Source organism: Cygnus atratus, chromosome 10 (assembly GCF_013377495.2).
Source record: "Cygnus atratus isolate AKBS03 ecotype Queensland, Australia chromosome 10, CAtr_DNAZoo_HiC_assembly, whole genome shotgun sequence".
NCBI lineage: Eukaryota > Metazoa > Chordata > Aves > Anseriformes > Anatidae > Cygnus > Cygnus atratus.
In genome coordinates this window covers 16,055,888-16,079,028 of record NC_066371.1, presented here as the reverse complement: position 1 = coordinate 16,079,028, position 23,141 = coordinate 16,055,888, and the positions used below count along the sequence as shown (strand labels likewise).

The following is a 23,141-nucleotide window of genomic DNA, read 5'->3' as shown; positions in this document are numbered from 1 at the left end:
CTTGCTCCTTCCCGTGCTGCGCCCGGACGTATGCACCAGGCGGTTGCTCCGGCTCCTGGCCGTACCCGTGTGGAATCAGTTGCCGGCTCGTCCTGGTGGGAGACGAGGTGGGGGACGCAGAGGAGCTTGGCGGCTTGGTTTGGCTGGCTGCGTCAGCTGCCAGCGTGATCAGCATGAAGGGCGCGTCCTGCGAGGACTGCTGCCGGGCCAGGCGAGGCGAGCCTGCCCGGTGTGGCGTCTGCGTCCCTTGGGCCACCATGGGGGAAGAGGCAGAGGTGCCAGTGGTGGCGGGGATGTCATAGGCAAGGAGGGGGCTTTGCGTCTGTGTGGAGAACTCGGCAGTGGACTTGGTGGTGGGGCCAGGAGGCACGGCCGCCCTGGGGACAGCACGGGTGGGACTCTGAGTAGGAGACGTTGGTGAGAGCGGGGGGCTGGAGCTTTTGAAGAATGGGTACGTCTTGGCCGGTGGGGGCTTGCTGTCGCTCACCGCTTGGAGCTTCTCTCTGGCCATTTGCACACTGGTCTCAACTGCTGCCTTGCTTCGGGAGACATCCTCCGTCTGTGAGCCATAGCTGATGGAGCTCTTCACTGGGCCGTAGCTCCTGGCGGGTGAAGCTGTGGCCTCTGGAGAGCTGTAGATCTGTGCTGTGCTGGCGGGGCCGGCTGCCGTTGTTGTGACTGCGCTGGTACCTTTGCTGTAGGCGTAAGGAGCTGTCAGGGGCTTGGGACCTGGGCTGGGCACTGCTGGGGCGCCCTGGAGCTTGGCTCGGTCCTGTCCTTCTTTTGCAAAATGCTGCGTGACCTGGACATCAGGAACGGCCTTGCTGCCCTCGGAGGCGGAAAAGGAGACAGGAGCAGAAAGCTGTGTGGGGCTGGTCCCAGGGGTGAGGGGACCCCCGTTCTGCTTCATCAGCTCAGCATACGCGCTCTCAGCGTTCAGAAAGTGCTTTTCCTGGTACGCTTCTTCCTGCCCTTTCTTTTTGTCTCCCTGCTCCAGAGCCAGGTCAAATGAGGAGGACTGGTGCATTCTGGCGATGCTCTGCGAGGTCTGCAGGATCTCCTCGTACACCGCACCCGGCTTCGACAGGGTGCCCGGATAGTCGGGCTGCGAGGGGTGCGCGGGGCTGCCCTCATACCCGTACTCATCCACGTACTGGTACTCGAAGCCGTTCTGCCCCTCGGTGCCGCGGTACCCCACCTGCTGGTAGGTGCTGCCATAGGAAATGCCCTGCTGGGCCTGCTGGATCTGCTGCTTCTGCATCATCTCTGCCTTCCTCATCATCTCCTCGTAGGCTTCCTCAGCGCTCTTGAGGGGCTTGCTGGCGGGCTGGCTGGGGCCGCTCTCCGCCTTCTCGGTTGGGGAGTACAGCGACATGAAGGTGGGCAGGTTGTACTCGCTGCCCGACTTGTACAGCTTGGAGGCCACGGCGTCAAAGCTCTCAGCCTCCGAGTCAATGGAGGGCGAGTACTCAGAGCAGGAGGAGCGGTGCAGCTCCTCCATCTCTGCTGCCTGCCGCAGCTCCTCAGTGGGGGAGGCGTCCTCGATGGGGGATAGGTTGCTGGGGGGAGTTTTGGAGCGCTCCCTCCTCCGCTGCGCCCTCAGCTCCTCCTTGTCACGCTTGGTCTTGCGTGCTGTGCTCCGGATGCGCTGCTGCTCCACCTCCCGCATCTTCTCCTGCTCCCGCAGCAGCTCCTCTTCCTCACGCAGCTCCTCCTCCTCCGATGAGTCCTCGATGGTGGGCAGCAAAGGGCCATGTGAGCGGTGCCGAGCCTTCCTCTGCTGCTTCACCTCCTCCAGCCGCTGCCGCCGGCTGGGGCTGCTGTCACTGTCCTCCTCCAGGGAGGAGATGGAAGTGGGCGAGGTGCCCGAGGTGTAGCTGGGCGTGGTGGCCGGCAGGGTGGAAGAGTACTCGCCACGGGAGCGCTCCTCGGGTGAGCCCGTCAGGCTCTCCATCTCCAGCTCTGGCTCCCGCTCCAGGCTGGTGTCCGCATCCTGGCTCATCTCCATCTCCCTGCCGTAGCCGGTCGTGCTGTTCAGCTCAATGGTCTTGAAGCGCCGCAGGCCCCCTTGGGACGTGCTCATGTCGTCGCCCTCTGCTGCCTCCAGCTCCTTCCTCTCCTCCTTGTACAGGCTGCTGGGGCCGTGTGGCAGGTGCCTCTTGGCCAAGGGAGGCTCTTTGCTCTTCTCTGCGTCGGCTTTAGAGGCGCTGTACTTGGTGCGCCCATAGCCCCCCTCTTCCTCCTCCTCCTCGAGGTTGTCCTCCTCTGCACTCATCTCCAGGATCTGCCTCCGCATGAACTCCTCGTCGCTCACCTCCTCCCGGCCCTTGGGGTGGGTGGGCACCGGGGAGAAGCCCCCCTCGCTGCTGTCCTCCACGTAGTCGTGCCGCAGCTTGCTGCCAAACTCATCCGAAGACTCCATGCTCTCCCGCTGCTCCCTCTGGTTCTCCCACTCCAGCGAGTCCTCGTCTTCCTCCAGGATATCCTCCAGCTCCTCGTCCGAGTCAAAGGCTTCGGGGGTGATGGAGAGGTACCGGGGCCGCTGCCGCTGTCGCTGCTCCTCCCGCTGCTCCGAGCCCTTGCTGGGCTCTGCTGGGGCCCCCTGAGCCTCCAGCAATGGCCTCATGCTGCTCTCCAGCTTGGTGAGCTCGGAGGGGCTCGGGGGGCTCTGCCCCGCCAGCCCCGTGCCGCTCAGCTTCTCCTCCTCCTGCTGCACCAGCCCCGTGATCTCGCTCTGCGAGCTGGAGATGCCGTCCGAGGAGTAGCCGGTGTCGCTCAGGCTCTGGGGGCTGCGGGACAGGTCCGGGGGGTAAGGCTTGCCCACATCCTACAGGTGAGAAGGAGAGCAGCGTTAGACCCCACGAGCGCCCCAAGTGGGAGGGGGCTCTGGGAACCCCCCCGTCCCCCACCCCACCCGATAGGAAATACCAGAAGGCTGGCTATGGTGATATTCTTTGTTTTGTATTAAAGACCCAGTGGTGGCTGAGCTCAGATGGGATATTTATGGCCACGGGCCCATCCCCGGGGAAGGGGAGAGCTTTGCCTCTGGCAGCAGTGGGAGCACCGTAACTGCTCCGGGGCTTAGGGCAGGAGGCAGAGGCTGCTCCGGGGTGCGCCGCCCGGCCTGGCTGGCACGACCCTGCGGGACAGCGGCCTCGCTGGCAGCAGTGCTGGGGCCGGCAGGCTTCGAATGAAATTTAATTTCCCTGATTGACAGCCCTGCAAAGCAACCTAGAGAAACAAGGCAGTCCCCAGGATCCTCGTTAGATGCCAGCAGAAATAAATGTGACGTTTTAATTGACGGCACAGTTAAGCAGTGCTGGGGCGAGACTCAGCGCTGTGCCAGGGAGCGGGGAAAGCACCCGAGACTCCATGAGCAGGAGGCCCCACGGATCCCGGGGGATTTACGAAGCATCAGTGGGGCGAGGAGCCTCTTCCCCAAGGGCTGTGATGGCAGGGGGCAGCCAGCCCCCTGCCCGTGGGGGACATTGTGAAGGCAGTTTCAGTGATGGCTCCTTAGGGAAAAGCATCCCAGTGCAGCCAAGCTTTTCCCCAAAGAGTATTCAATTAAAGAGGAAAAAAAAAAAAAAGGATTGAGGAGCTTGAAAATGTCGTTTTCTGCAACACAAGCTGGAAATGTTTTGAAAGGAGCTTTTCATTTAACGACACATTCAACTGCCCTTCAAAATCAATGGGCCGAGGAGTACCTGAATTGTCGCGTTACGCACCAATTAATGTAATCATCCTAAAACGAAGGCACCTATCGCACACTGCTATACAGCGTGTGAAATTCCACAGCAGCTTGGAAATTTGGAAACCGTTTTGTTCTGGCCTCACCGTTTTTCTAAAGCACCTAAGCGGGAGACAAGAGGGTCTGACAGCAGGCTCTCTGTTCTGACCTGGCACAAAGTGGCTGCGGGGAGGACAGAGCACAGGGGCAGGGCGCTTACCTCCTGCTCCTTCGCCCTCTGTGCCTCTGGAGGCGCCCGTCCCACCTTGCTCTCTCCCTCTGGTTTTGTGCTGATGCTCTTCCCTTTGGGTGCTGGGGAAGGCTCTGGGGCAGCTTTGGGCAGCGGCTTCTCCTCTGCTGGCGCCGGGGGCTTCTTCTCCGGGGCAGGGCTGGGGGCCGGGCTCTGTTCGGGCGCCCGCAGGCTCCTGGCGGGCGAGGGCTGGCGGTCGGGGGGCGCTGCCGGCTCGGGGGGTGCCGGTGCCCGGGGGACGGCTGCCGGCGGCTGGTGGCGGGGGGAGCCACTCGCAGGTTGCTTCGGTGCAGGCATCGGCATCGGGGCAGGGTCCGCCAGGCTCCCCTCCAGCAGCCGCTGCGTTTGGCAGTTCAGACACAGCCATTCGTTTTTCTGCAAGGCACGGAAAGGAAGAGCTCTGTTAACGACCGGGGAGCCTCGCGCCGACAGGGTGTCCCTTTCTCCAGAGCTCAGCAGAGATGGACGCCCTGCTGAATGCCAGCTATGACAGGATTTCCAACCCCTCTGCTGCCCAGACCTCAGCAAGACCAAGGACCTTCAGCACAGGCAACACGCCAGGGGGTTGAGCCTTGCTAAGTACTGGAAACCAGGGAGAAATCCTCTTTCTCCCATCTAGACCGAGAGTGAGAAGTCGTTATTGCACTTCTTGGCAACATGAAAATCATTCTCCCTTTATTTGCAATCTCTTTATTGTCCTCAGTGTTAATGGTAAGGACTAGATTTCGCACTGACTACACCAAAGCACCTTCAGCATCTCTCCAAGGGGGAACAAACCCAGTCTGATCCTGCCTTCGGCTCCAGGTTTGCTGCCCACAGGCTGGGGATGCTCAGCCCTGCCGGCTCCTTGCGTAAAAGCAGCTGAAAAGTCCCGTGGAAATGAGGAGACTGCTGCTTTCTGGGCTGCTACGTGGCTGACCACACATCGGAGGAATGCATCGCGCACCCAAAGCAGCGCACTGGGCACTGAAAGCAATGCATCGCGCATCGAAAGCATCGCACTCCGCGTGGGGAAGGACCACCCGGGACAATTCAGGAGGAAAAGTCTGGGTCCCCCAGCCAGGCAAACCCTCACTGCCATAGCCTGCTGAGGACGAGCCCAGAGGAGCAGGTGCTGCCCCCACCCCGTTTTTCTCTGCAGCCCTCTGCTTCGCCTCCAGCGGTGCCAGCGCTGGTGGCTTCGCCCTGCCTCACCGCCGGCACTGCTCCCTCCTGCCGCGGGGCTGTGCCGAGGCTCCCTCTGCTCCCTGCTATCGACCAGGACGGCAGTGCATCGCGCTGCTGGCTCCTGCAGCCCCTTCCACGCGTGCGTGGCCATCGTGGTGGCCAACATCCCAGCTGACGCTGCCACCACCTGAGTGACCGTGCCGCTGGTGGGTCCCATGCGGCTTCTCCCTTGCTCTGATTTGTTTTCCTTGCTACGATAGAGGAATAGAGGTTTAGTAGCATAATCATAACGCTTAAGGATCGTTTTTCTAGGTTATCAGAAAATACTGGGTACATGAGCACATAAAAAACTTCCCAAAGATATTACCCAAAGTACACGCTGTGCGGAAAAGAACAAGCCAATCTTGTCTAGTGAAGCTCTCAGCAAGAGCTGTCATTTTATGACCTGGAAAAAGCAGCTTGCAGCTGGGGCTGTAAGTGGCAGAAAGCCTGCAGGGAGGAGGCAGGAGCCCTGCACTAATAGATCAGAAGCACTCTCCCCCTCTGAGTTGTGAAAGGACTATTTTTACCCACACAGGAATGTCCAGGAATAGGGCCCTGACATTTGCTTTACTTCTGATGTTTCATCATTTAAAATCTTTTTTTTTTTTTTCGTTCTGTGAACAGCCAAGTGCTCAAAGTCATTCCTTCCCACTCCGCCTTTTGCGTCGAGCCGTTGCTTCACGGCGGCCGAGCTGCAGGAGGAGCGGCTGGAGAGGAGCTCCCGGGCTGCCGGAGAGGTGCTTGTCGGCCGGAGCAGCCTGGGAACGACGCTGCTCGGGGGGCTGCAAGCTGGCTGTGTCCCACAAAGGGAACGTGACGGCTGCTCTGCAGCTTGCAGTGCCCGGGGACTCGGAGTGGGCTTCCCACGGACACTTCTGGGCTCGCTGTCACCTCTGCAGCGCTCACCTGGCCCAGCTGCAGCCTTCCAGCCCACGCTCGGGCGCAGGAGGTCTTCTTCTGCGAGGAAGGGTCTGGCGGGCTGAGTCCTGCCACCCCTCCTGACCCCGCAGCAGCCCCTGCTCTGCTGCCTGCTCTTCATAGGAGCATCTTCAAGATACCCTGGGGCTTTGGAGGGCCATTAAAAAAAAAGGAGGGCCTTAAAAAAAAAAAAAAGCTTACAGCATGGTAATATTTAATTACTGCTTAATCAAAGAGAAAGTCTAATTAAGGGGTAAGTGCAGCCTATTGTATCTTACTGATTGCATTTGTCTCCTTTTGTTTCAGAACTGGCTCTCATCACTTTGCCTCCGAATCAGATCTCCTTGCCACACTCTGCCATGTAATTATTTCAGGCGGTGGAAGAAAATGTAATTGTCTGCCACAAATCGAACCCCTTCCTCACGGAAATGCCCGGCCTTCCATTTGTCTTTCAGGAATACCGTTTTTCCCTGCCAGAGCTCCCCGCGAGGGGAGGCACGGCGCAGAGGGGAGGACGTGGCTGTGCCGGGGACAGCCGGGCCTGGCTCCTGCCCGCGGTGCCGTGCCCGCTGCCAGCTGGCTCCTGAGGATGCTGGAGGCGATCAGCCCACCTGGGACAGCGCCCACGCGCGTGATGCCCATCCTGCCCAGCCCGTGCTGGCCACGCAGCTCTGGATGAGGGGCTGGGCACGGCCGCTTCAGCCCCTCTGGGGCGAACTGGAGGACCAGGTGAGCGTGGGGTGATCCTGGCTGCGGGGAGCGCAGGAGGGCTGGCTGGAAGCACGCTCCCTCCGGCAGCCGTCCTGGCCGAGGCAGCTTCCCCCTCGCCATCCCGCTCCAGCAGACGTGACGGGGCTCTTTGTGGAGCCACAGTGGGAACCGGAGAAGGGAACGATCTCTGTTGAAAATAGCCCTGCCAAAAACATTGTGGAAGTCGCGCTTTGAAATGCCACTCGCCTTCGATGGTGAGCAGGAAAGCTCGTGCACAGGGAGGAGGCAGAACTGGGGGAGGTCGCACGCCGGACCTCAGCCTTCACTCGCTGTGAGGCTGGGCCCCAGGGATGCCGGTGCCAGGCACAGTTCGCTTTGCACCATCTCCTTCTGGCCCTTCCTTGGTTCTGGGATCCCAGAGACCTCTGCAGTCCCTGGCACAGGGCCACGGGCACCTCCCAGCCACCACGGCCAACACGGCTCAGCCAAATGCACAAGACACCGCCGTGCGACGAGCAGCTGATCTGCTCATAAATCCACAGAAGGTTACCCAGATCCCATGACGGTAACAATCATCGGGCTGGGCTTAGTGCTTTACACTTCCCAACCCCAGAGTTGCGGGGAGGTGCACGGGGACGGCACAGGGCAGAGGCACTTGGGCATCCGTCTTGGTGCTTGGGGATGCTGCAGACTTGGTCCCAGGCTGGAGCCACAGCGGGGCACAGCTGCCCCAACCAGCAGGGCCTCGGGGGAAGCTGAAAACAGGCATTGTCACAACAGCCCCGCGTACTGCAGCTCATCAGCCTCAAGAGGCGAGGGGCTAATTTTCACAGCACTCATAATTGCTTCGGAGGGCGCGGGGCCAGCAGCAGGGTGCTGCAGTACTGCGGTGCGGTGCCCGAGGCCCCTGCCCAGGGGAAACGCGCGCGGTCCCCTCCCCGGGCTGGCACCCGCTGGCAGGTGGCCAAAGCCGCGTTCGCCAACCCCTAACGGGCTGGCACCCAGCAATTGTTTTAATCCACTAATGGGCAATGACAAAACTGTAATTAATGACAATAGAAGCCTTCCTGCATCATTTTGGTCAACATCACCGCCTGGCAAGTTAATTAAATGCTGAATCCCCCGGCGCCGGCAGGGTTTGTTTTAAGGATGGAGCCGGCGAGCTCCAGCGCCACCACGCCAGCAGATGCCAGCCGCCCCGCAGCACCCAGACCTGCGCCCCAAGCGCCCCGGCAGAGGCACAGCAGTGGCTTCAGGCCCACACAGACCCCTCCTGCTTCCTCAGCTTCCGGGCTCTGCCCTTTTATTTTTGCTCCCCGGTATTATTTTACACAGTTGAAGCGATGGATATTAAAATACCGGCACGACGCCTGTACAAAATCAGATAAGCAGCGCGAGGTGTAAGTATCCTACAAGCTGGGTCTCATCTCCCAGCATTAAACGCAGCGAAATCTCCCAAGAATATTTCATTTATTTGCTGACAAGCACTGTGCAGGGCTCATCACTGTGACAGATGGGTGCCTGGGAAATATGGAAAACACTTCTGCTATCTGAATCAAGATCCAAATTAACAGCAAGCATCCTTCCACCCTTCCCGTTTAGGAGGTCTGCTGGCACCCGCGCCCCTTCCACGCACCCTCCTGCAGCGGGGACGGGGACATCGCCCGTCAGGAACCCAGCTCCCAAGGCTCAGCATCCTTGCGCTAAGGAAACCCAGAGATTTGTCTGTAACGTGAATGCTTTTAGCAGGTTTAAACGAAAGGGGCTGACTCATGCTTCGCCATTAAACGCCAGAGCTGTTTCAGACCACCCCCGGCTCCCCCCTGCCACCCATCCAAATTCCACGGCGTTGCACCCAAGCGCTTGGCTGCTTTTCTTCCAGCCCTTATCCACCGATCTAATGAAAGATGTTATCTCTGCCAGCCGCCTCCCCCCGCTCCTCTCAGATGAACACCGGTGCTAATTCATTTCGCTCCCTGGATGCTGCCACCTGAGGGCCGCCTAATGCTTTCCTCCCCTCGGCTTTAGCCCATTATCGCAGCTGAATTCTCCAGGGCCATTCAAAACAATTCCTCTGCGGGCTGCAGGCACCAGGCTGCAAAACCCAGCCCGCCGAGCCCCCTCCCTTTGGCAGGCAGTGGCCCTGGTCGGACTGACCTGTGCCAAAAGGCGCTTCCACGGGTCGGGTGCCAACAGAGAGAAGGGGTCCGACGAGCAGTGGCAGTCCGAACCCGAGCACATCCCCACCGGGGCGTTTTTAGCCTTGTGCGCACTGCAGCTCTATTGCTCTATTTTGGCTGCCCCCCTAAAGGGTTGGTTCACCCCGTGAGCTACCTGAACGGGAAAGGCTTTGGTTTTGGGGATAGCAGAAGGCTTTGCGATCTCTAATATCAACCACTTGAGATTTTCTTTAGCCTTTCCTGAACAGCAGCCCTGCAAGGCAACTTTCAGCCCAGATGCCGATTTTTGCAGGATGCTGTGAAAGAGGGGAGGCAGGATTTGTGTGCCCCATGAATGGTGAGCTTGCAAACGCAGCAGCATGAAGCTGCAGGCGCCTTCGTCTACAGGGCAAGGCAGCACCGGGACCTCATCCCTCAGCAGAGTTTATTCAACGCTAATTGACTTTATTAGCATGACCCGGGCACGCATTAGTGTTGTTGCGGCTCACAGATCAGCCTCACCAAAACCCACCGAGGTTATTCCAACCCGTCACTAAATATAGCATTTGACAAGCAACGGAGCAAGGCTTCCCGGCGTCACTCTGTTCTCCTCTATCCCTGCAGCCCCCCCGGGCTGATGGGGCTGATAGTGTCTGCCCGGCCCTATTGCAGATGCGGGCGACACATCAGCGGCTTTCACACCGCAGTACTGTGACTCAAAGCAGGGCACGGTGAGCTCGCTGCAGTCACACATCGCCAGAATGAGCCCTGCCATAGCTTCTCCTTCCCTTTGCAGACGCCCCTGCATGGAAAAACCCCCACATGGGAACTTTCCCTCCCAATTTCTGCCCTTACACCCCACCAAGCTGCTCACTTGGGCATCGAGAGGGGACCCAGTGCTGGCCACGGGCAGCGGTGCTGGCCTGCAGCCAGGCAGCATCCACCACGGTCACCACCGCCACATCAGCCAGCGAGGGATTAATCCAGCTGAAAGTCTTTGACTGATGAGTAATAGCAACGCTCCTGTTCGTTTTCTTTCGAGGAACGAGTGTGTGCTTGCCAAGTCCGGCTTACTGCGTGACAGCGCCGGTGGGACAAGCCCAGTAAATGCGGGCATGATGGGGAGAAAGCAGCGCGAGAGAAACCACGGAGCTTTCTCCGGGAGCAAAGGGAAGGGGCTCCTGACTCAGCATTTCAGACCCCAAAATGCTCCTGCCAGCACGGGCAGCTGCTTTGCACCACGAAGAATTTGCGGGCCCGTGGCTCACGGGGCCACCGATGTCGCCTCCGTGCTGTGGTGCCACGCAGGGCACCCACAAAACCCACGGCACAATCCCTGCTGCCGAAACCCTGCCAGGGAGGCATCCCCCGCTTCCAGCGGCTGAAACCCCGGGGATTGCAAACGAATCCTTCTGGGATGCTTTATGCGGGCTCTTGAATTGCTCGGTTTTTAGAGTTCACCTCTTAAACGCAGACTGTCTGAGGCAGTTTTCTTCTCCCAGAAACCCAGGGGCTTGGCTGCAGACAGGCTGCACGCTTGTGCAACGAGGGCTGGGCAGGGGTACAGCACCAAGGTGCCACAAGGCGGCATGGGCAGGGATGCTTTGTTCTGACCAGCATCCTTGGGCACCCGTAGCCCGTGCTTTGAGCTGTGATGACCCAAAATCCCCCAAATGTACCTCTATTCTCTGCCCCCTAGTCGTTTTCCACCCACTTCCAAAATTAGCAGAGCCGCATGCGGCAGGAAGTACCTTCTGTATTTACTGAGCTAAAAATCTTCTCGAGTCGCAAGAATGTTTCTAAGTTAAAGGATTTAAACTATTTTGCAATCAAGGAAGCATATTTCCAAACAAGCCCAATTCCAAGTGCTGGGTGCTGTGTGGGCTGTGTGAAGGGCCTGCTAAAAAAGGGTACACAGCTGTCCAAAATTTTGAAACCGGTCCTTTTGGAGAATATATATAGCCATTCCTCCCCACTCAACATATTTCCTTCCAGTTCATTAGATAAAAAAAAAAGAGTAGGATATAGAAGAGATAATTTTGATGCTCTTGGCTCGTCTAAAAGCCCCGGGACAGATTCCCAGGGCTGTGGGTGAGCATTGGTCTCTCTGGGAAGGGGCTGTTTGACGGCAGCATCACCGCATGACATGTACATCCAGCAACAGAAGCAGCTGCTGCAGAAATAACATCTGTGCAGCATGGGTGCCACAGGGCTGCTGGGAGAAAACAGCACACCCCAGCCCTCCCGCTGCCCGCAGTTGGGGTTCGGGAGTGCTGCTTCTCACCGGGCCCCTGCTGGTGCTCTGGGACGAGCCAGGCTCCCAGGAGAGGTGGGAAGCAGAGGCGCCGTCAGCCGGCGCAGCAGCAGCTGTGGAGGTAAACGCAAGTGGGAAAGCCAGCCACTGCCGAGCAGCGCTTTGCTCCTCGCTTATCCCCGCTGTTGTTTCCACGCTGGATGTGCTCCTTTTTTCTTCCTGGTGATTGGCCACTGCCATACGTTTTGTGCTACGCCAGCGCCCCAGCAGCTCCCAGAGCTCCCCGGCTGCAGCAAGCAGGCGTGGACGAGGCTGCCCGGACAGACTCAGCCTCTTGAACATCTTTACGGATAGGGAGAAACAAACCTTCCAGACTGGGCACCTGAGCGTGATAGTGAGGGACAAACAGTGCGAGCGCAGCTCTGCGTATTTAAGAAAAAAAAAGTGCCAGAAAAGAGTAAGAAGAATAGGAGGAACAAGAGAGGGAGTCTCAGCGGCTGCAAGTGCTTTTGTTTTCTCTTTTCACTGAGCCCTACTATTTCTTCCTCTTTTTTTTTCTTTTTATATTGGAGAAAGAGCTAAATTAACTACCAGCTCAGTTCCAGGAGACTGAATCCAAATGGATGAAGAATTAAGATTTTCTATTCGCAATAAAATATAGCCAACAGTATTAAACCAGAAGAGGGTTGGGTCTGTTTTTCAAAGATTAGCTACGGCTGTCCCCAGGAAGGTCCATATTTTCCTATTTTCCTGTAATGTGACATTTATAAAACTATCTGAATCATTTACAGACCACTGATGGACTCGGCGAGGACCCTGCCGGGAAGAAGGGGAACAGAAAGTCTCCAAAGCACTGGGGGCTGCTGTGGGGAGGCACGGCACTCCTTCTTGGGCAGGGTTTCCTGGGGCTGGTGGCGGCACTGCAGGGACATGGGGAAGGGGGACGTGGAGCTGAACACATCCAGCAGGAGCAAGGGAGCTCCTGGCAGTGCTGGAGGATGAGAAGTGGCAACCACTGACTGCAAAAGGTAAAGGCTGAAGAGACAAAAAATGACAAAATACAATCCCTGCTACGCCAGTAGAAAATATCCCACAAAGTCCTTCAGGATCACCAAGCCCAACCAGCAGCCTGGCCAACCGAGTCCCATCACTGAACCACGTCCCTTGGTGCCACTTCCACGTCTCTCAAATATCTCCAGGGCTGGGGTCTCCCCACTGCCCTGGGCAGCCCATTCCAGTGCCCAGCCGCACTCTGCGTGAAGAAATCCTTCCTGATGGCCACCCTGAGCCTCTCCCACCGCGAACCAGGCTGCGAGGACCATCAGTGCGCCACGCAGAAGACAGGACGTGGTCCTGTCCTGCAGCAAGCCCAGCAGCACAGAGGGGGGACATTACCCCCCCATCCATAAAGCAGTAATACATCGTTCGTTTTTGTTCCAATCGATCCACGTGCATTGTAATTTACTCGGGGAAGAAGTCCTCCTTAAACAGATTTATCAGCCTGCCAGGCAGCCTTATCTTTCACAGCCCACATTATCAGGATGTAGCTCTCAGCCAAGGTTAACAGTAGCGGGAGGATCTCCGAACGCTGTCTGCATAACAATAATTCTGCAGGAACGCCAAGGGGACGTACACCGGGCCCCCAGGAGCCCCGGCCCCGATCGCTGTCTCTTAGCTCCTCTTGCTGCATGGGCACAACGTTGGAGCAAGATGCTTCGTGCTATTATTTCATGCCTTTGTCACCGTGCCTGCACTGATGGAGTAACTGCTCCTCTCTGGAAGCCGTTGGAACCTGTCCGTGGAAGATTTCAAGTCGGCAGCAAAATAATGCTTGCAAATAGAAACCTAGCAAAACTGCAGAAAAGAACTATAGTACTCTGTTCATTTTTCCGCTAGAAAGGGGGAAAAAAAGCCCATGATAAGCTAAATTTATCTGAAAAATCTTATTTAATCAAAACCTTGCTTTTTCATAGGCACCAGTGTTGACTAAAATACCCAGCCATCCAACGAGCAATTTTCTGCCTCTGATAAAAGCAGATTCAAGCTGTCTGATTGCTCTCTTCTGAGCTGCAGAGAGCCCCACGTCTGCCAGGCAGCAGCCACTTGCTTGCAAAGCAGAAGAAAATCAGCATCCTCACCGGCTACCCCCCGGGGATCGCTGTGTCCCCCCACAAGCCAGAACAGCAGCAGTGAGGGCAGACCCTGACCACTTCCCTCCTTTGGGGTTTGAACCTATTTCATGCCCGTGATGGATCATTTTTAAAGCACGTTGAAGAGCCATCAGTACAAGCTGATGGCCCACGGTATCTGCGAAATTACATAACATTTTCAGAGTTGTAGAGCTAATGGCAGCCTTTTCCCAGCGGAGATCACCTTCCCCACCGAGGTGGCTGGATGCGCCGCAACCGAGACTCACTGCCTGCACCTCACACCCAGCAGGCGGCTGTCCTACACCCCTGTGGGGGGTGTGTGTGTCACCTTTGGGCTCTTCTGGCTGCCCAGCTTGTGAAAAATGTCACCAAGGGCCTCACCTTCATGCTGGGGGCAGCCTGTGCTACGCAGACACACGTGCATCTTCACAGTCATCCTGGGAGTAACCCACGGCTCCCAGGGATTTCAGCCTTTCCTTTCTTTCCTCCTCCGTCATGTTCTATTATTTATTTCTACATGCTCACTTGGCCCCTGCCAGCATTTTTACCCTGAAATCCATGTATTCCTAGATAACTGGGAACTTTAGTTTCTGTTTGACTCCTTTAAATGACTGCTCTTTCAAAAAAAAAAAACCAAAAAAACCACGTAGGCCTTGATCCAAGCCTCAAGATCACGAGTTCCGAATCCAGCAGCAGAAGTATTTTAATTAAACGACCTACCTTTATGGAATACATCAAGTGGTAAGTTTGAAAAATTAACTCCCCTGATCTTTCACGCTTCCGTGCAGGTCAATAATCTATTACAGTAAAAGGCTGCAAAAAGGAACGCAGATGGCTACAGCAGAGACGGATGAGCCCTTTTACTCCCCCAATTACACACATCGTCACCCTCCCGTGCCAGGGCCTTGCGTGCCCTCTTCCATCCCCTTCCCTGCAGCACAGCTCGGGCAGCGCGGCTGGCAGCTCCCACCTGCTGGGGTCCAGCTGGGCCGATCCTGCTCCGGTCCCAGCTCCACCAAAACATCTTGGTGGGTCCGACCTCAGCATCGGCATCTTCAGAACGATAGGTGGCTGCCGGACCCCAGCGTCTGCCTCTTTTCAAGCAGAATCAGCGTTGATAAGCTTCAGCACAATGCTTACGGGCATGGAGGAACAGGGAGCAGGGAAGTCCTGTGCAGCCCGCGATGGGGCTGAGCCGCTCTGACGGTGCAGCCCGATGTCTGCAGCTGCCTGCCGGGGCCGGGGCCGTTATTGCGGCTGAGATCTTTAATCTCAAGATAAAATGAAAATACGGAGCAAGAACGAAGCCAAGAAGCTAAAATGAAATGGTGACATCCACGTAAAATGGTTGCTTTTTTTTTTTTTTTTAAACTAACAATAGGGCTATTTGCTTGGTTTGATGTGCATCTGTGAAGGCTTCTCCTTCTCCAGCTGCCCTCTCTTCAGCGACAGATGCGCATGGGGCCTCGCCCCCCGCAGTCCCATGCGGACCCGCGCCGCATGGACCCTCAGCACATCGCAACAGACCCCGTGGTAGGAGGGCTTTGGGGGCACCCCAGAAACCTGCTGCTGCTGCTCTGAAGACTGGGCACGCTGCCCCGACTCCCAGCCCAAAGAAAAGCCCACGTTTCTTACAAACACCGCTGCCCAGCCCCACTTTGCTCTCCTTTTCCTGATGCGCCATTTGCTCTCGGCAAACAGATGACTCTTGGTCATGCTTAACAGTTGCAGGCGAGTCAGGAAATTACATAAAGATGGGAATTTCACAGTTACCTCGCAGACGCCGAGCCCTGTCAGAGCAGCGTGCGTGCTGATGCCCACTCACCCATGCCTGCAATTGCAAGGCAGCACCGGGTGTTGCTCAGCCGTGCTGTGTCCAGCGCCACAGGATGGAACCCGGGGCAGCCCAGAGCCCCCGGGCATCACCACAGCACTGGCCCTGTCCCATGCTCACGCTGCCAGGGGCTGTTCCCAACCCCATTGCTTCTTTCCTTCCCAAACTAGGTCTTCCGTGAGAATATTTGTTCTCCGCGTCAACTAAAGCCCGCTGAAATCCGTGCTCTTCTGCTTGAGCAGGCTTGGGAATCGGGTGCTCTTTGGGCTCCGCACGTACAATTAAAAATATCCCACAAAAAAAAACCCACACCAAACCCAAGCCATCACAAAAGACACAGAACAAAGCAGCTGACATATACAGCATACTTTAAAGTCCTCCCCTCTGAGGAAAAGGAGGATTTGAACTCTCTAATGATGGAATGAAGGGAAGCCACCGCTGCTACCTCCTTGGCAAGCACACCCCGGGGAGGTGGGCAGAGCCCCACCGAATCCTGATGGCAACGTTTTGATATGCTGTGCTCCAAGCAACTCAGGGCAATGAGGCCTCTGGGCCAAAACATGTGAAAAATGTCGCTACCTGCTTGTAACTTCACCTTTCTGCTTGCATTTGCATCGTGAGAAATGTAGGAGTCAGCGCGGGTCCTCGCTCTGCCGTACTGCTCCTGCTGCTGAGCGCCAGCCGAGAACCATCCTGCCTCCAGCGCTCACCTCGGGGGTACGGCACGGCCCTGGGAAGGCTTCCAGAAGTTTCATCGTGCCCACGGAGACAGTGGCAAAGGTGCTGCTGGGTCCATTCCCCTGCGGCCACTCCTGCTCCCCAAGGAGAGCAGAAGAAAAGGAATCACAGGATGAAGGAGGCACGAAGGACTGGGGCTTTTCTCCACGTGCTTAAGGTCCCTCGAGGCAAGGTTCGTTTGTAACTGCCTCAAACACATCAGCAAGTCATCATCTGCCCCGGGAGGGAGAGCATGGCCAGGGTGGGGAGCCCAAAGCTGTGCCCAGGAGGTGCCTCCGCAGCCACCTCTGCCCAGGCACCCCCAGATGGAGGAGCCAAACCCTGCCCTCGGTGGCAGCTCCTTGCCCCTGGGCTGCCACCACGCGAGGGGACCAGCACAGGGCCCCACGTGCCCCGCTCACCGCGCCAAGCCAGCGCTCGTGCAGCCCGGCAGGGCCACGTGGGGCTCCCCGAGCACAGCACGCCTCGTCCCCAACATGCTGCCTTATTTTAGCACGCGCGGCAGATGGCAGTGGGAAGATAACGGCGAGGAGCAGAAGCAGAGGAGAAGGCTTCTGCAGCGAGCTCCCTGCTCTGCTGAAGGGTTTTGGGGCGTTTTCGTGGCACTTGCCGGGAGGAGCTTTGAGGCAGCCCAGGGCTCGGGTGGGAACTCCAGGCAAGGAGAGCAAAGATGTGGGAGAAGCTTGCCCTGGTTTTCAAATACCACTTCGCAGGAACAGCTGCCGTTGGCTCAGCACAGCCTCGCAGCAAGGCACAAACAGAAGAACCGAAATAATCCGTGCCAAATGGAGGCAGAGCCCCTGCAAAGGCCCTCTGGGAGCAGCCCTGGCTCCACCAGCTCCTGCCTGCGAGGCTGGGGGGAGCTGGGAGCGCTCCCCTCTGCGGGGCTTCTGCGCAACCCAGCCTGAACGCCTCTAGGGCTGCAAGGATCCTCCCTGCCCGAGAGCTTTCAGCCCCCCCAGCCCGTGCGGAGCTGGCGACAAGGCAGCCTGCAGCTCCACGCCCCACCAGGACAGGTGGAGAGGAGAGAGCACGATAATTCCTGCAGCCGCGCAGGGCGGACGGGTACAGGGCAGCAGCTGCTCCTTTAAAGCTGCTGCTCTTCCGAGCAGGCTGGAAAACTGTTGGAATTGCAAAGTGTTATCGGGGGCTTTAGGAACAGGCTTAATTCGCTGGAACTATTTGCTGCATTGGTGAATTGCTTCCAGAAGCACCTTGAGAGCTTTTTGGAACCAGGAGAACCTTCGGAAGCGGAAACATTTCTGTGGTGCAGTTACGGGAGCGCCTGGTGACACCTCTGCCCCCCGCAGTTTCTCCCTGCCACACACGCGAGGCAGGCAGATTTAAAAAGAAGTTTTGCATCTCTTCCTGACGGCTCAGGAGGCTCCCCTGGAAATTTCTGGAGCACTGGCGCTGTTGGCATCCTTGCAGCAGGAACACGGAGCAGCCTTGCCAGCTGCCCTCAGCTCCAGGTGCGCTGATGCCACGCTGAGTGCACCCACCAGGCTCCCAGGCCGCCTCACCTCGCTTCCACACCCAGGGGAGGGGTTGCTTGCAGCATTCGCCCTCTTTGGGAATTTCAGGCAAGAGCTGGCAATGAGATTTGGGGGATTTTCAGTGCAGCTCGGTACTTGTGCAGGGCGAGCACCTGCGTTTTGCTGGGATTGCAGCAGAGACAGGAAGCAACAGTGCTCGTTTTGCATGCTGCCCAGCTCTCACGCCAGGTGCCCTTTCAGGCACCACTGCCAGAACCTCCTCCCAAAGCAGGAGGCGATAAACACTTCTGGGCCATCTTTTCCAAGACTGCAGGCAAGTCTGCTCCAGCCGATGCCAGGCGATGCAGTCTGCCCGCGGCCACGCTCCCTCTGCGAGCTCCGTCTCGTGGCACGTTCCTCATCCAGTTGCTCGGGGCTGACCAGGGCTGTCTGCATCAGCGTTAGCAATACTAATATACATCCTATTTGTTATGTGGCCTACGCTAGCTATTAATGTGCTGTAGCACATGCATTTCTGCACTGGGGACGCTGGTCTGACAGGTCCCCGGGCACCCGGAGAAGAACCCTTTCAGGCTGCTCACGGGCATAGAAACTGGAGGAAAAAAATTGACATTGAAAAAGTGCAGTTGCTGCAGGATCAGGCATAGGCAACTATGTTAATACCTCAGCTTTTAATTGCAATCATTTATGTTGATAAATATGCCTCCCTGCTAATCCCCTATAAACTTCTGATTATTTACAAGGAGCTGGCTTACAGCCTTACGTACAAAACAAGACTATTAAAGCATCAGGCTTTACAACTCCAAAACAAACACACGGGAAAAGCCGAAATCCACAAGCACCAGGAGGTTGGACGCCAGGCGTGCGAGGGCTTTTAAGCAGGTAAAGGGGCAGGTGGGTGCCTGGGGGGCTCAAAGCATCTGCAAAGGGTTGGCACCCAACTCCTCTACAAGCCGAGAGCCAAGTCCCAAGGATCCATCCCCGGAACTTCCTTTGGAAAGAGCAGAAAATCAGCACAAACAAATACTAAAGCAGCTTCCACTGTTCGGGATTTTGCCAGGCAGCACCTGCACCCAGCTTTTATGAGGATTTCACACCTCCAGAAATCAAACACAAACCACTTCCCTTTCAAGTAAGTGGCAAATGGCAACCAAAAAGGTATTTAATTAAATGTTTCCAGCTAGTTCCTGACCCATATATCTGACAAATTATTCACAAGGCAGCCTTTATCCCTCTTTATCCCTTTTGTTAAGAGCGATTCCTGCAATGGGAGGCAAGGATGGATGAAGTGCAGGAGGGAACAAGGCCACAGGCAAGGGCCACAGCCCTCGAGCAGCCCCGTACAAGCAGACAGTGTGGCAAGAGAGTTCCAGAGTGGAGCAATCCTGGGGGAAATGCCTCTGTGAAGGCAAAATCCCCCAGTGCAGTTGCTGCAAGCACCCCCTGGCCCTGCATCAGCCACACAAACAGGGCTAGAGGAGGAGGAGGAGGAGGAAGCAACCAGACACTCAGCACACCCCCAGTGCCTTCAACACTGGTTTTTAACATAGCAGGAAGGTTGATTTTTTTTTTTTTTTTCATTTTAATACAGAAGCTCGACCCCCAGAGCTGGGGGTGTAGGACCACCAATCGCCTTTCGGGTCCTGCTGCTCTGCCCTGCAGGAGCTGGTAAAGGACACAGCGTGCGCAGGGCTGACGAAGGTTTCAGCAGCGTGGCTTGCTCCAGCAGCATGGCATCAACATGCCCACGGAGCCTTGCTGTGCCTCTGCGCTTTGCCAGCACCGGTTTTGATGTGGGAAGGATGGAATAGCCTGAGCTGCAGTCCCCAACACATGCACATCCCAAGCAGTAATCCCATCTTCATCTGCAGTAGCTTCTTCCCCACCAGTCCTGCTCATTTCACCATCAGCAGCCCCCCTCCTCACTATCAATTTATTCCATGGATGGTTGCAGATGCTTAAGACTACGGGCTATAACTGCAAAATGCTGCTGGGTTCATAACAAGAAACAGTGCTGGCTTGGAAGGTGGATTGACACCAACACAGAAAGTCTGGGATGCTCCTGTCACAGCTGAAAAACCAAGCACCTCTTCCGCAGTCCCCAACCCACTCAGAAATCCAGTGCTACAAAGCCAATTAAATGCTCGATTAAATGTCCTAATGTGTTCCCACATGAAGTACTAACATAGCACGTTAAAGAAAAAAAGAAAGAAGGAAGTGCCAGGTTGTGTAATGGTCTGAGAGCACATCAGGATAATCTGAGCCTGCTCCCCAGGGATGGAAACAGGAACAGCCAAATCCCCTCGCCACCTCAGGCAAAAATAGCCGCTCCTCTCTGCCCACCACACCTTCAGACCGTGGCTCTGACCCACGTAGTCCTGCAGACACCACAACTGGGCTCTGTGCTCTCCAGCACGTGTACAGGGTCCCCTCTGACATCCACAAAGCACTATGGCAGCTTTAGCTTATTCCGCTTCCTCTCCAGACTTGTACTTTGCCTGTTTTTGCTGCCTCCAACCTTTCACATGCACAACAGTAACTCCTTGCTAAGCGCACAGAAGCACATGGAGCAGTGATTGATCTGCTCACAGTCTTTCCCCAGGCAGCTCTGGATGGTGAAGCTCCAGCTATAGGAAGTCCCTCAGACCTTCCCTGTGCTGGGGGGCGCTGCTGTCCATCGCCCCTGACCCATGGGAGCACCAAGCTCCCCAGAGCATGGCCCTGCGCACCCACCTCCATACTGCCTGCCAAGTCCCCGTCCCCTCCGTCTGAGCGGGGACAGCTTGGGCAGCTTTCTGAAAGATGAGTCCGTTCTGTAGAGGTTGCACAGAATGCCATCAGCATTAGGAACAGTTGTAGCAGCTACTGAAATGAGCTGGCAAAAGCATTCAAAGCTTTGCGAGGGCCAGGGCATGACACAAAGAGCTAGCCCTGTAATATGGACAAAAAGAGCATCCCTAAACTATCCCCTCATGCCTTCTAGGAAGCGGCCGGATCGATACTGTAAGGATAAAGCTTCACCACCAGCTAAAGCAAACCCAAGTCCAGGCTGCTGCAGCACCGTGACATGGAGGGAGGTGACACCACTTGGCAGCAGGGGTCAAGTTGCCCCTTGGGACGCAACGGCAGCATCGCCATGCAGTACCACTGCCAGCACGAGCGAGGGAAGCAAGCTGGTTTCTTGCTCAAGCTCAAACTCCAGCAAATCTCTTAGGAGATTCCGGAGGCGGCACTAAGCCTACCTTCTGCTCAGATGTCCTGCACGTGCTGGGAGCGCACCCATTGTCTCCCCAGCCTGGGCTGCAGCGGGAAATGGTGGAGTTGCTTCTTAGGGCTTCAGTGGCTGGGATGGCTCCACAGAAGACCCCTGTGAGCCCAGGCTCCGCAGGCACCGCCTGCAAACGCAAGTCCCCTGCCCCACTGTCACCCCAGGAATACATAGTTTGCTTTTATACATAGTTTGCTTTTTTTCAGTGGTTTTTTTTTTTTTCACTGAAAACAACCTGCACGCGTAGGCAGCGGCTTCCTCCAAAGCACTCATCAGAAGGGTTAGCACACAGATGACATCTGTCTATTAATAATATAATTGCTCCTAAGGGAGGAAATGAATCCGTGACTCTGTTGTTTTTCCTGAGTAAAGGCACAGCAGTTCTTGAGATGATTTTCCAAGTGGCCACAAGCTGACAGCAGGTTCAGCAACAAGAAGTTCAGCATCTGCAACTGGTTCTGGAAGCTCAGAAAGACACGGCCAGCAGACGACCAGTGTCTGCAGCAGACACATCTCCAGGGATTCTGCAGAGAAAGCAGTAGCGAGGTCCATTTTGGGACTCTGCTCTTAATTCAGCCAATTTGCTTGGTCATACACCATAACCAAAACTCAGCCCAACTTCAGCCCTGTGCTTTCCCCGTTGGGTCCAGGCATCAGGACCCGGGCAGGCTGGGTTAATTACAGCATGTTAAGCAGTAGAGAAAACTCCTGAGTCACAGCAAGCTGTTAATTACCCATTCGTAAAGGGATTTGCAGGCTCACGCAGGCAAAGCTGACTTCCACATCGTGCTGTCATAGACGGCTCTCTCGTTTTGCCTTCAGTTCAGGTGGCTGACCTGATTATTTGCAGCCTGGCACTGGCTCTCAGTCCTACGGCAAGCTCCCAGCCCTGCAGTAACTTACAGTTTCTTGGGGTGGGGTACAAAATTGTGGCAAGGTGACGCCGCTCGCCCACGCTTTGAGCCCGCTGTCAGAACTCAACCGGGAGATGACAGCTAAAAAATGCAGCAAGAGCATGGAGTCTCCCCAAAAGCGGCAGCAGCCACGTACGCTGCTGAATGGCATGGACCTACTTAGCGAAAGGGCTGTCCTAATGAGGAATGAAATAAAAATTAAGAAAATTTTAAAATCTGCAGTCATGGGACCCTGCGCAGCTGCTGCCCTGCCAAGCTGTCACCACCAGGATGCATGATTTAAGGAAAAAAAACAGCCCCAGAGGGGCACCCATCACGGGGACGGACAACAGCTGCTCCCTGCTACATCGGGAGCCACAGGAGGAAGAGAAGACCCCGGGTCCTGTCAGAAATGGACGTGCACGAACCTTGAGCCGCCGTCCCTGCTCACAGGGCGGCTGGGGGCCGTCGGGCCCACACGGGGGCACATCGGGCCTGAACCCTCCCCACCCGCAGCGCTGCCGACACCACCCGGGGCCTGCTCCTACCAGCTCTTCCTGGGCAACCCCAGGGCCAGGGGACAGCACGGAGCTGGCAGCGTTCCCTCAGCCCCGCTAATCCTCCTCGGCCAGGAGCTAGGGGCTGATTGCCTCCCTCTGACAGCACGGGTGCCCTGGAAGGGGCCGGGAGGCCCCAGGCACAGAGCTGTGGTTGGCGGCTCCCACCTGCAGCACGGCAGCAGCCCGGCACTTCCCACCACCACTCTTCTCCCCCTTTCCACCCGAATGCTCCTTGTAACGCCAACACCTGCCCGCAAAGACCAGCCACAAGGGAATGTGTCCCACGAAGGAGCCAAGCACGTCGCCCCTAGTTTTTCTTTAGCTGTAGCAAGGACAGATAAACAAGAAATTTGCTGACACCGGGCTGGGAGATGGACTGCACACCCTGAGCATTATGAAAAGCATCCTTTTATAACACATTAAAGCACGAAAATAAATGCCAATTCCTGTCGGGATGCAGATGCTGTGTGGCAGGGACACGACTCCGTGAGAGGGCCCCGTGGAGGCACAGCACTGTCAGAGGTCCCAGCCTTGTGCTGGGGAGCAGCAGCGGCCTCGGACGAGACGTGTCCCAGCTCCTGTTTCAGGCTGGTTAATTAGGCAAAGGGGCATCCTGCCACACTCATTTAGTGGCACAACATGCACAGTTCATTTGTTCCTTAACACAAAACCACCGAAGTCAATTGGGGTCAGCTGGGGTTACTGGGAACGCGTCACGCAGCGCGGGGCAATCACGCTCCAGGCCAGCTCTTGCCACATCACTTGCATCCGTAGCAGGCGCTGATTTAAGGCGGGATGCCTTAAATCCTAGCAAAACGGCCCTGCGTCTGCCTGCCTGCGAAGGAAACCTCTTTCCTACCTGCACACCACCAGGCTGGGGCAAGGGGGAGAGCCTGAAAGCACCAGCTCCGACTTGGTGGGCAGACCACCACGAGCTGGAGCTAGCAGCCAGGCTCCTGGAGGAAGCATGA

The 23,141-nt window shown here is 56.6% G+C and overlaps 1 protein-coding gene across 1 annotated transcript in view; it reads right to left on the bottom strand.

Annotated features, from left to right (window-relative positions):
• Window positions 1-23,141, bottom strand: part of BSN (bassoon presynaptic cytomatrix protein) — a 72,842-nt gene that overhangs the window by 9,128 nt on the left and 40,573 nt on the right. The window contains exons 4-5 of the mRNA XM_035558257.1: window positions 3,951-4,355; window positions 29-2,827 (exon numbers count right to left, since the gene is read on the bottom strand). Coding sequence (XP_035414150.1) covers window positions 29-2,827; window positions 3,951-4,355 — 3,204 coding nt within the window. The remainder of the gene's footprint in view (window positions 1-28; window positions 2,828-3,950; window positions 4,356-23,141) is intronic.